Source organism: Scomber japonicus, chromosome 9 (assembly GCF_027409825.1).
Source record: "Scomber japonicus isolate fScoJap1 chromosome 9, fScoJap1.pri, whole genome shotgun sequence".
Classification (NCBI taxonomy): Eukaryota; Metazoa; Chordata; class Actinopteri; order Scombriformes; family Scombridae; genus Scomber; species Scomber japonicus.
Genome location: NC_070586.1, coordinates 14,409,292 through 14,422,162, shown reverse-complemented (window position 1 = coordinate 14,422,162; position 12,871 = coordinate 14,409,292). Strand labels below are relative to the sequence as shown.

General features: G+C 40.7%; 2 protein-coding genes across 2 annotated transcripts; both read right to left on the bottom strand.

Annotated features, from left to right (window-relative positions):
- Positions 1-6,379: 6,379 nt before the first annotated feature.
- LOC128364162 (multicilin) lies at positions 6,380-8,934 on the bottom strand. The gene is given in 7 exon segments (XM_053324704.1): positions 6,380-6,817; positions 6,953-7,063; positions 7,552-7,778; positions 7,930-7,990; positions 8,493-8,572; positions 8,684-8,805; positions 8,843-8,934. Coding segments are annotated over 7 exon segments (1,131 nt in total).
- Positions 8,935-10,611: 1,677 nt separating this feature from the next.
- On the bottom strand, positions 10,612-12,415 carry LOC128364888 (cyclin-O protein B). Its single transcript, XM_053325508.1, has 3 exons — positions 12,053-12,415; positions 11,303-11,488; positions 10,612-11,223 (listed from the first exon to the last, which is right to left on the bottom strand). Exons 1-3 carry the CDS (start codon positions 12,413-12,415, stop codon positions 10,612-10,614), a joined length of 1,161 nt encoding a protein of 386 aa, XP_053181483.1.
- Positions 12,416-12,871: the final 456 nt, after the last annotated feature.

Here is a 12,871-nt window from a genome sequence, read left to right as displayed (position 1 = left end):
CTGGGCCCTGAAACGCGAATTGCACTTCAAAATAGGCCTTATTTATAGGTGTAAGACGAGCAGTATTTATGATATTTGAAAAATAAAGTACCTTAAGAAGCCACTGTTAAATTCGGCACCTATTTTGTAGATAAATGTGGACTTATTTCAGTAAAAGTTCTGGGTTCAGTCTATTCATCCCTCTATGGTGTAGCCATTTAGGCCCACCCAAGAAATCCTAGAGCACAGAAATGGTGAAAAACAACCTAACAGTACTGAGTTGACAGTCTTTGTTTTTCCGTTACATGGACTTCTATAAACTTCATTATGTTGATCCACTGACACTTTTCCACTGAGTAGTTATGAGTTCAGTTCAATGCAACTGTTTAGGTAGCAGAGCAGTGTGAGCTGGCTTGAGTAACGTCAGCTAACATTACACTGCCTCCAAACCAGTCACAACTCACAGGTCTAGATGCAAATGTGTGGATTTGACTTGGTTGAACTGAGTGTTTTATCATTGTGCTAAATGTAGGATTTTATGTTTTCCCACAGCTGCATTCACTTTCCTCACAACTTTATTCCATTCGTGACTTTTTCATTTCACGAATGAATAAAAGTGGTATATGGGGTCAGGTCCTGCAGGTGTTGCATTTGAAGTAATTTGGTCGCAGCAGTGAGGAGTGTAGCTGAGAGCTGTCAATCGAATAATACAGCCAGCAGCAGTACACTGCCACACGGTCACCACCACCTTTGAAACTGGGGGGCGAGGGGGGAGGGGGGGGGGTGCCTGAAAAGTGAATTTAGAGGTGCAGTTGTATTTCCCGTCTTACCTTGAAGGGGCAGTGTCTTCTCTTTCCTACAAAATCTCTCAACATTCTTCTCATATTGTCCTGAACATGAAAACAATCAAAGACTTTGGTTAAGGTGATGCTCATCATCATTGATATCAAACACAGGCTATACCATTCCTGAATGCTGCAATCTCTATTATTAAATAATTATTCAGCAACTTGGGGATTCTTCTATTAATATTATGAGTAGCAGTTAATTGAGGTTTTTCTATCAGCCAGTAGCACTAAAAAATGTATTCTACCATATGCTGTTGTTAAAGTAAGTGTTCTAGCTACCAAAGAGACAGTCATGTGTTTAGAGTTTGAAGTGGTTGCCTGGTAGCAACAGCAACAGGCCACAGTAGTACATGGTGGCAGGAAAACTACCTGTTAGGCTGTTTTAGTATATAAAAAAGATTCTCACCCACTCATTTGAATCTCCACCTGGGAATTTTAGTCGCATCTTCAGTTTCCTTCACTTCAGCAGCTAAAACACCGTCGTCCCTCCCGCTCAGTCTGGTTGAGGAGGTTGACAATCATGCCTGGTGCACCTGTTGTGTCCTCTCCTGGACGGGCTCTGCTCCTAAATACTCCTCCAGGGCGGACGGTGGAGCGGGAAGCACCATCCTCTTCACTGCTATTGGCGGTCAGGTGGAGTTTTTTTTTTTTTTTTTTTTTTAAATTAAACACTCCTTTATTGGGGTTCCCTCCGCGTCCTGGTTTCTACTGGAAACAAATAGGCACACTAAAAAAGAGCAACGCTGCATTGTTTCAAAGCTGGAGGCGGCAATATTTATTTCCAAATACTGGTGTCAGTTTACACAGATTACAATAACAGAAAAATCGTTTAATTGAAGAAAACCTCATTATTCCTCATTAATGATGATAACTATTGTGTGTGGCATGTAAAGCGTAAAATGCGTTTAAAGGGGAAAAAGATACATTACAATCAAAATGAGGGAAATTGTCTTAATTATTAAAACAATTGTTTTAATTATTATTACTAAATCCAATTATTATTTTTTGTAATAAATAATGTTTAATAATATTTAATCGATTGAAGAGTTTATGCACATAAAATGTAATCTAATAATCTTTAGGCCTATTGATCCATCTTATAGGAGAAATTCAAATGGACGCAGTACAGTGGGAAAAAAGTAGCAGCAAGTGATAAAAACAGAATTAACCATAAAGAAGTCAAAGATAAAAAAAAAATACTATATACAGAAAACTGGATCTTTCTGTTAATAAATTAGTAATATAGCTATAAATGTGCAATATGCAGAAGTTCCTGAGATTATAAATCTAAAAATATATTTAATTAGATTTTATTGTAGCTTATTTTAGCTTGTTGTATCTCTCCTCTCCACAATGTGCGTGTTTTGCGGGTACAGGCAGTGTATACGCGGGTCTCACCGTTTAATGACGAGCTGCTCTGGCGCTAAGTGGGCCTAATGGCGCGAGGAGAGCCAGCGCACGTTCCTGCCACCTGCCACTTCCATATGCGCTCGTTCACACCATTTACACCCAGAGCTCGAGCTCGAGCCTGAGCCTGGCACTGAGGCGACAGGTGTGTGCTCTCAGTGGCCGACACATGCTGACAGATCTCCTGCAGTGAGGAACAGCAGGCAAACATGAAGAGCTGAGCTAACCTTCAGTTTATCCACTAATACGCGTTTTTAACCTTTGACTCTGACAGTGTAAGCCATAGGCTATTATTTTAATTAAGCAGATCATCAATTTAACACTGTTGTTTACATTTGCTGTTTTTTTAAACATACCTTTTTAACATAATACATGAGTTTCCCCACTAGTGGAATAATAAAGTTGCTATAATCCAATCTAATTAAATCTAGTTTATTAAGGGTAAAACCATTTTGTTTATAGCTCGTTTATTGTCTTTATTGTCTCTATATTTATTACTTTACCTGCTTACTTTGGCAACACAGGGTAATGTGGGACATTTAAATTCCAGTGCATTTTTTTCTTCTATTCAATTATTTTAAAGCTAACCAGTATATGCGTACTATGTAAATTATATTGTTTAGCATTACACATATCAACATACAGGCTACTAATTTTTTAACCTATCTGACAAAAGAATTGTAGTCCTACTAAATGTATGGGTATGCACAGTTCCGGATTTTTTGGCAGATAAGGTTGCTTTGTATAAATCAGAGTATTTCTAAGCCAAAAGCTTCTGATTTAACAAGGAAACATATTGGGGATTTCATAATGATATATGATGTGTGGATTCATATGTAAATAATCAGAATTGCAAACCCTAATCCCTAAACCTTTACCCTAATCTAGCCATGGAAACCCCCCAAAACTATTTGTTCAGGCTCTTCCAGTCCCCCTCCATAGGTGACATAAATGATTTTTTTTAACCTCTCTATTTCCCGCGGCTTTGCATTGCACCCTCCGTTTGGCTTGAGTCACCCTAGAAACTCATTGTGTCTGTATTTTCCTTTCCCCTCCCGCATTGTCCCCCGCAGTTTGGCGGTAGCTTAACCGGTCAAATGTGTCACAACCAGCTTAAACAAAGCTCTGGGCCTGCTCTCGCCAGCCCTGCTTGTGCTTGGTCAATGACAAACGGATTTGTTTGCAGTAAAAGTGGCTGAAAGCGCGCCTGAGTGTCGAGCTAATCTGACGTGAAGGTTCATGCGGTTATATGAGGGTCTGAGAGGGTCTGCAGGGTCTGACAACAAGCGTCCTATTTGCTTTACGTTGGCAGCAGGAATTTAAACTGTTAACGGTAAAAGCCCACAGAGTCGTGGTTATTAGCCCGCCATGGTACCTGTGAAAGGTGTTCAAATACTGCAGAGACACAATTTAAAATGAGCTTCAGTCATGTATCCTCAAAATGAAAGGTCGTAAAGCTAAATTAGGTTTTGTATATCAAACTATTCAATCAGTCAATCAGACAGTCAGTCGATTAATCACACTACCCTCCTCTCACATTGACCTACAAGTAAATGCCAAATCAGGGATGACAAAGCACTGAATCCATGCATGTGAGAACAGTGCATGGATTATAAACTGTCACATTTTCTCTTTTATTTATTTTTTCAGTTTGTTTTCATTATTCCCTTCCATGTCAACCCATAGCAGGGGTTTATAATCAAATCTGAAGTATGCAATTTAAAGGATTTGTTCACCTTTTCTTTTTTTTTTTAGGTTTACCCAATTGAACATTAAACATTCCTCCTGTTCATACTGGCATAAATGCACAGTCCTTGTTCTGTACAAATATATATTTAAAAAGGGATATGAGGCTATGTGAAGCTTAAGCTGTCCAAATTACTCAAATCAAGTATATCTTTTTTAGCTTTACATTATTTTAAAAGCTAAAGTCCCTCTTTGTAGTAAGGAAACACTGTCTCAGGAAACACAAAGGGGAAATTGATTCTATAAAGACTGTAAATGTGGCAGATCCACTTGTAATGACTAACCCAGACTACTGGAGCCTCATATAAGCTTCAAATACACTTTTAAATGTAATTGTGCACAAAATTAATGAAAAGTAAGTCATCATAGAAGTGATTAAGTCAAGGCATCATCTGTATCAGTTGTTTACAGGAAAAACATAGTTAGGAAGGTCTATTTCAATGTGTAATGAATATTATATGTCCCTGTTTCAGCTGCATGAAAGCATGCATTAATGCAGCAGAAATATTAGAGATGAACATCTTTAATTTTAAGAGAACCATTAAGATTTGTGCAGCAGATGAGGAGGTGATGCTGGTGTGGTTAAACAGGAGGTTCAAAGAATGTATCCATGTTTGTATCTTAAATTAAAAGACAAAAATTCATATCACACTAGAAAGCATTTATTTATGCATCAGTTGGCTTTTGTGTTGTGTTAAATGTTATTTAATGTATAATGAGATGATCATATTTTAACTTTATCTTATTTTCTTTTCATTAGACTGTGAAGTCTTCTTCTGACAGCATTGTTGAAATATCGCAATATAAAAGATTTTACACATCCTAGTCTAAATCTTTTACCTCAGGGGTCCATTATTGAAGAAGTAGGGTGAATATTTGCTTTCCTTTTAAGGACTTGACAGTAAACAGTTTCATCAGCATATAAAAATGTGAAGTAGTTTTAATTCATAATCCAAACTTCAACAATTAATATAAGGGCTACATTAATCTACTCCTTTGGCTTCCATTTCATTGGCAGCATCTTCTTATCTTCTCTATCATTTGTCTTGTTAGATTGAGTGACAGCAGCAGAAGTACTGTGATGTTTCTCTACTCTTGTGGCTGCAGTGCTGCCTTCACTGTTCTAAAGCAAACAGAATCATGTTTGGGAAGTTTAAACAGGTGTCTGATCTGATGTCTGACATTGTCTTCTAGGACAGTCTACCTCACACAGACCCACTTTTTTTCTCTTTACAGCTGAAGTCCTCAACAGTGTGGGTAAGGGAAGGTTACATCACAGATTCCCAAAGGTCAGAAGGTCAAATGCAGTAAGATAAATTCAGCTCATCATCTGGTTTTGATTTCCTGTTTTTGTTTTGATTTTATTATTTTATGTTCTAACAATTTTTAAGAAAGGTTTTTGGGAAATACAGTCTTATTCCACTTAGGTGTACTGTTTAATACAGCAAGGTTGTTACCAGCATGTCTTAGAACAGTGGTTCTTATTTTCACCTCAAAGGCCCCTTAAACTGACACCAATTAGACCACGGACCCCCATCTGATAAGAGTTTTGCTTTTAGATGTTTTGTTAAATAAAGTGTAAGAAACCCATAACCAAAATAGTCATACATGCTGTCATAGTGTTACTTATGGATGGAATATTTAGTGTAAATAAATTATTCACCTTTTTGCTGGGAACCCCTTCAAGGACCCCTGAGAGTTCTTAGAGTCCAACAAAGAGCAACAATTCTTAAAATTTGGGTGAAAAAGTCAAGTTTAATTGTCAAAAACAAGGATATAAACAAGGATGTTGACTGCAATGCATCATGACTCAGTGGCCTCTCTCAGCCACGCAGACAGAGACAAAGGGAGAGGAAGTCCCTGCTGCTTAAAGAAGGTCACAGGGTTACATTTGTTTCACTGGTCAAACAAGGAAAGTTCACGCTGAGAACAGTTTCTTTTCTTTTGTTTATACAACACCCAAATCCTCTTAAACTCCCTCCTCCAGGGGCCATGTCAATTTTTAAAAACGTTTATTTCTAAACTTATAAATCATTTCTGTTTTAAAAACGAATACATATAGGTGACATGTAAAAATAATGACATTGCTGTTTGTGCCATTATTCGGCTGAACCATTACATTTTGAGGCATGTAAACAGAAACACAATGTAAACAACAGTTGGGGCAGTATTATTTCCTTTGTCAGGCGCCACCTCTGACTGATTAGCTTTCAAGCTACCTGAGGAAGACATCATTTAATCATTTACCGATATCACTATAGATTATGAGTTAAGCATTAACATTAGCTTCCCACCCACACTTCCTTACAGTCTTGACTGGACTTATGGCGCCTTCAGATGGCTACTCAGAGTTCCAGTAACAGTAAGAAAGTTTATGACGCTGTCTTTTACATTTTATATCAGCTGTGGTTGGGAACCCAGCGAAAGCGGTATCCTCCTTGCTGAGTTCTGGACGTAAAGGCATGACCGTGAGGAAACACCTGGGTCCTTATAGTGCAGTGTTCTCTAATAGACGTTCGGAAAGATGAGACACTCTCTCCATCCTCTGCTCCATCAGTCCTCACGTTGCTGTCTTTGCATACAGAAGTCTGTAGGCCTGAGAATGAACCGTACATGCGTATAGTCTCTGAATCCTGCGACTGTCTTGTCCCAGTGGCAGTACTGTGCAGGACAGCATTGCAGCGTGTGCTGATGTCCCTCAGCATGTCTTCCACTGAGTCAGGCTCTATTTCACATTCATTGTCCAGTCGCTGCCGCTTACAGGGACTCAGTGAAGTGTTATCACCACAGGGCATCATTGCTTCACCTATATTTGGGTCTTTGACAGTCATCAGTTTCTGAGAGAAAACAAAGGAAGACCCATATAAATAAAGATTAGACATAAATGTGTGACATACAGGCATCAATATGTTCCTGCTGAGGTTTTATGATTCCCATAACAATGTCAATCATGCCTCACTTTAAGTACTCACTTCCAGAACTGAGGCCAGATGCTTTGCTCGGCAGGCCAGCTGCTTGAGGTGAAGGTTTCTCTCCTGAAGGGAGTTGATCTCTTCCTGTTTTCTGTGTAGAGTCTCATGGAGCTGCAGATAAACAGAGCGATGCATCTATTTAGCAATGCTAACTGAGGACACATCTCTCTTGCTTGAATAATAATAATGCATTTTATTTTTCCTGTGTGCTTCAAGGTAATCAGAGAAGTAGCCCTGTCACAAACTTTACTTCTATTGCCATTTAATTTTTACCCAAAGAATCAGCCTACATATCACACTGGTTCATACGGTATAGATCTTTAAACCCAACTGTGCATTTTCAGCCTCGTTTTGGTAATATGACACTTTGATGCCAAGCAGTGCATGACCAAAAATGTCAACTAAATTGTCAAAGGCCATTAGCAGGGTTTTGGAACTTCTTGTATAACTATAAAAAAATCAAAAATGTAATTTAGACCCACTCTGTCACATATCACACCTAAATATTGCATTATTGTGTGCACCACAGTCACCAGGGTCCATGGGAAACAATACAAGATTATCAAGCAGAGCATGTCCCATAAAGCTGAAATATGTACCTGATTATTGACCTCCATAGAATGCCCCAAAACCCTGCCTTGACAGTGGGCGATGCCCCTCCAGAGAGCTCCATCCTGGGCATGTGGGTTGCCTATCTCTGTGAAAGAATTAACTAGACTGTCCTCTGGAGAGAAGTCCCTCTGGGGAGTGAGGGGAGGTATGATGCATCCCTGAAAAGGTACCAGTTCAGCTGGAGACAGACTGCTCTCCAGTGTGGCAGGAGAATCTGACAAAGGAGACAAACTGCAGTTCAGTCAACATGTCTTTAGAGGATTGACAAAAATAATGATGATGATGATGATGATGATGATGATGATTATGGATTAAGTTGTGACAAACTAGACTTTAATCTAGAATCTTAAATTAGTTTTTCTCACCTGCCATGAAATCCAGCGCATAATCTCCAAAATCGTGGTCATCAGCATCAGATTCATTCACCTGCGGGGAAATAAAACAGAGGATTATCAGACAAAGATCCCTCGGCAAAGAAATCGTAACTACCCCGGATCCATGAGCTTTATACCTGAAAATCCCAGAAAGACCAAGCAGGGTACAGTGGCTTTATGGCAGAACATGTATTGGTGCCCATTTCATCGAGTGTGCGTAATGTGTTTTGGGCGCACGGTGAGCTGTGCCAAAAAGGGCAGCTTGTGGACAAATCTTGTGAGGTCCAGCCAATTAGCGGTAGCCTGCGTATCATGAGTAAACTACAATCCCATTCGTGCAGAATTCCAGCGCACCTTGTCAAACATTAACAGCACGAGAGTGATGCACAACTGCAGATATACCTGACTCTCTCTCTCTCTCTCTCTCTCTCTCTCTCTCTCTCAGGTAGACTCAAAGTGTTGGAGACATGTCTGTTAATTAAGCCCAGAATGAAAACCATAATTAAAGGAAAAACAAAACATTTCCTTCTCCTTACAAGTTTTCTTTTCCTCACCTGAGAGCCGAGGGAGTCGCTCTCCCTTCTCACCACAGACTCGCAGTCTTCCAAATCATCCCATGCAATTGTTGAAAAAGCTGCAACACATGAGAATTGTTGTGACACACGCTGTCTTTGTACGTACATGCTTAAAGTTATAGTGCATGAAGGACGTGCAAAAAGTTCAACCAGATGTTACAGATGCGCACCTTGTTCAATGATGCAGGGCAGCTCGACGTACACAGTGACTGGACTGCTGCTTCTGGGCACCAGCACTTTATCCTGCAGGTATAGAAATCTTTTAACATCTCATTTTTCAGAGCAACATTTTGTGCACCTTTTTTGTTTTAAATCATGGGTGTCTTCATACCTTTTTGGCTGCTGCTGCTCTCATTGCCTGTTGGCCCATTTGTTTGGGACAGATAGTACCAAACATCTTTCTGCCTCTTTGCATCTTCATCAATTCAGCTGTCTGCAGAAGTAAAGAGTCATGGTTTGATTTAGAGCTGATATAGTCGACATTCTCCCGGTTTGTGTCTCTCCGTGCCGCGGCCTCATAGTTTTGGCCCAATCAAATGCACTTATTTGGTCTCCAGGGAATGACAGCGTCCTCAGAGATTAAATTGGTGCAGACTAACGGTTTTCTGGTCTGAAGTGTAAAGTGGTACCGCGCATAACGGCGCCATTACAGCAGGTGCTCTCTACGTCAGACCTGCCCACCCTTTGCCTCCGGCCAAATATTCCCGGCACCCTGCTAGAGGCGCATGTAAACCCTATATAACCCTTTATATTAAAAACCCCTTTGTCTTCATACTCTACATACACATAAGCTTGTTTACAGATAGTTTGTGTTGGCAAAGTGACATTAAATCACATCATTTATTAATCTATTTATTATTATTTCATTCTATATCGTCATCAATAATGCTTTATTTGTTTTTTTTCGGATTGATCTCGCAGCCACCACTGCATCGTGTGCGTAATATCTATTAAACTGTGCGTAAAATACCTACACAAATTAGGTCAAGGCCCGTCTTCTGTCTATACATTTATAGCGAAGTGCAAAAGGAAAAGGGCAATTACAGCAGACAGCTCAGTAAACACTGGTGACAAATGCCTCTATTAGTAAACAAACAAGAGTAAGTCTACTCGACCCTTAACGCTGAATGCACCTGTGTGGTCGACACTGTGTCAGCAGGTCGAGCTGCCACGCGTAATGGATTATCAGATAACGCTCCTCAATTGACCAGGCTGTGTTGGCACAGTTCAGTTCCAAATAATACAGACAGTGATGCAACGGTTAGTAAAAATGTGGGTAAAGTGACCCTCAGGCAAACAGCCTCAGTGGACTATAAGCCACACAAATTGGTTGTATTTCGATATCCTTTATAAGTACATATACCTGTATCTTCTCATTTACTAACTTTGATACCAATTAATGTGAAGTGATTTATCAGATTTATGTCAGTCTGAAAGGATGCCTTATCTGCTCGAATGTGATTATCTTATTATACTTTTAGTAATCTAATAGAGCAGTTTTATGACAGTAGTAAAGTTGCAAAACATAGAAAACATGTATGTTAAAGTGCATTTTGTCAAATTGTATGGTTGCTTATTTATTTATTTTGTCTTCTTTTTTGTCTGTGTCAGTTTTCATTTCAACCACTCTTCCAGAGACCAACACCAGTTAATTTACTTATGATTTATTTCATGATAACATAAATTTATTACAGTACATGTTTCAAGTCCTTCATTAAACAGATTGCAGCAATAACAACTCATAAACATAAAAGAAATCAGTGCATATACTATAGTAAATCGTGACTTTTCTTCATAATCCAAACAAAAGGAATATATTAATATACTTCACTGATAAACAACAATCTGCTGTAAAAAAAAACCCATAAAAAACAATGCTACGTTACAAAACTTTCAGTAGCTGTAAGAAAGTTTTATGAGGTACATGTAAAAACTGGAAGTACACCAGACTTTTCTTCTGAACATCACTTTCATCTCACAGGAAAACATATAAACTGAGACATTCATTCACACTTTTGTTTATTGTTAAATAGAATATATCTCCAAAACTGGAGGGGAAATTAATTTGGCATTTTTCTAAGATCTGAAACACATGTAGTCACATGTTAGACATCACCTCCAATGCTTCTTGGTTAAGTGACACCAGCATCTTCAGGTTGTCTTTGCACTCCTGAGCCAGATTGGTGTCATAACTCTCTACTGCCAGTGAGCAGCCCTCAGAGAGCTGAGGGTCACTGTCTGCAAGTGAATGACTGCTTTCACACAGTTCATCCATAAAACTGTCCCACTGGTCATCCTGGGACTGGATGGATGCATGCGTTGTTGGCTCTACAAGAACCTGTTCAGTTTTCTGTAACTCACTTGCGAGCCTCAGTGCACAGCTGGCAGTCAAAGATGGGGGATACTTGTTGAAAGCATAGTCTGCTAGACTCAATTCGCACACCTTTCGCGCAAGGGAACTGCATTGCCCGGGCCTTTTTGTGTCTGGTTTCATTCTTGCAGGCATATTATCACCTGTATTCCCAGGCACAAGCTTGGCAGCCTCAATGCACTTGGTGTAATAGTCCAGGAAAAAGGACAGGGTGGGAGCAGCGAGGCGGAAATTGAGTCGGAGGAGGATGAAACACTCCAGGTTGCAGAGCTGCTCCTTAGTGAAGGCGTCGCAGCACAATGACAAGAGATGGCTGATCCTCGGCGAGCACACCTCCACCTGGGTGACACAGAGAAAGAGAATAAGTCATGTTGAACACAATCCAAAAACACTGCACATTGTTTTGTTCCTCAAGCACCTGTTTACTGGCGAGGAGAAGCGCAGTGACACCCAGTAGCTGGAAGCAGTCAGCGGCCACAGGTGTGGATGCCAGGAACCTGTCCATGATGTTCACAGCCAGGCAGCAGCACTCGAACGACAGACGGAAATGTTTGTGCACAGGGATGAGCCAGCTGACAAGCTTGCAGCGTGCCTCTGCAGTCAACTGTAGAGGAAAGAGCAGCAAATGAAAAAGATTAGGCAGCAGAATAAAAAAAAATCAGTTTAGTGACAGTCCCTTAAAGATAATTTTTCATTCCTGTGTGCTTTAAGTCATGAAAAAGTATCCAAAAGCTGTCTGCTGTGGAGTATTTCTACAGCATGTTATTTATAACCAAGCATAACCAAGTATGCCTTGTGTCACAACAAAGGCGAAACCTTTGATGTTGACTTCAGGAAGCTCATAGTCAGATTTTCATAGTAGATATAGTTGCCAGTGGTCATCTCTATTAGGAGGACTGTGTCTAAATAACTTTTTAAAAAATCCAGTTCATTTATTTTTCAAGCTTGTTATGAAACTTTTAGAGACCAGGTGATAGAAGCCTAATTATATTTTTGATGATTAACTATGCTACTGTAAACGGTGAAAAGTAAACGTTTGGTAGATAAGTACCAGAAAGTAGCAAGCATGTTTTCAATATATGAGGCTGCACTGTGGTTTCCATTCCAACTTCCAATCAAATCTATTGTCAGTCTGACCAAACTCAGTATCATGTGTGTTAAAGCCTACTTGTGGCTGTCGTGCCAGGCTCTTGCAGGGATGAAACTGCGCCTCTTTTTCCCTCTGGATCCTGTAACCGATGTCACCATACTGGAGGTACCAGAAGGACAGCTGCGGTCCTGTAGAAGTCTCCGGTTCGTCTAATCGGAGCGGGGACAGAACTGTCCGTGCAGGGGATGGAATCGGGGAGGATCCCAAGTCCTCCTCGAAACCGGAGTCACTCAACCTGGACATAAGTTTCTGTTTCCTGTGCCGGGCTGTGTGCCGCTGCTGGACCGATGTGAGCGCTTCTGCAGGAGGGGATGCACCGGTCGTGCGTCTCCGTTTGTAAACTGTCTCGGGGGCTCCGTCACCGTTCATGAACGACACCATATCACCAGAACCTGTCTGCCTATCGGCCGCCACTCATCTGACTGTGTTATTGAAGCCAGGCTTTGCACACAGGTCTCTCTCTGGATATTTGTCCCACGGGATGCAGTTTTCTTTCCTAAGATGGAGACGGACTCACTTACTTAGAAGCCTCACTCTGCCTCTGATTGGCTGGGACTCCTTGCCTTCATTTGTTGGGTTGGTTTGGTGTAGGCATGAGGAGTGACATGGTAAGAGTACCAGGGTCAGAGCCAGTCACAGACAGAGCAGGGGCTGGTCTTCGAGGGATATTCCGTCGCCATCCTAGGAAACTAGAACTCTCCTGTGGGATGGTGAGGGGAGTTCCCTCTAGTGACGTCAAGTTTTCCCGGGGTCTTCCCCGCTCGTGCAGCCCACCTTGCTCCAGTCTCCCCGGGCAACCAAGGCAGCGCGAGAGGGTCAAACAATCACTGGTACCAC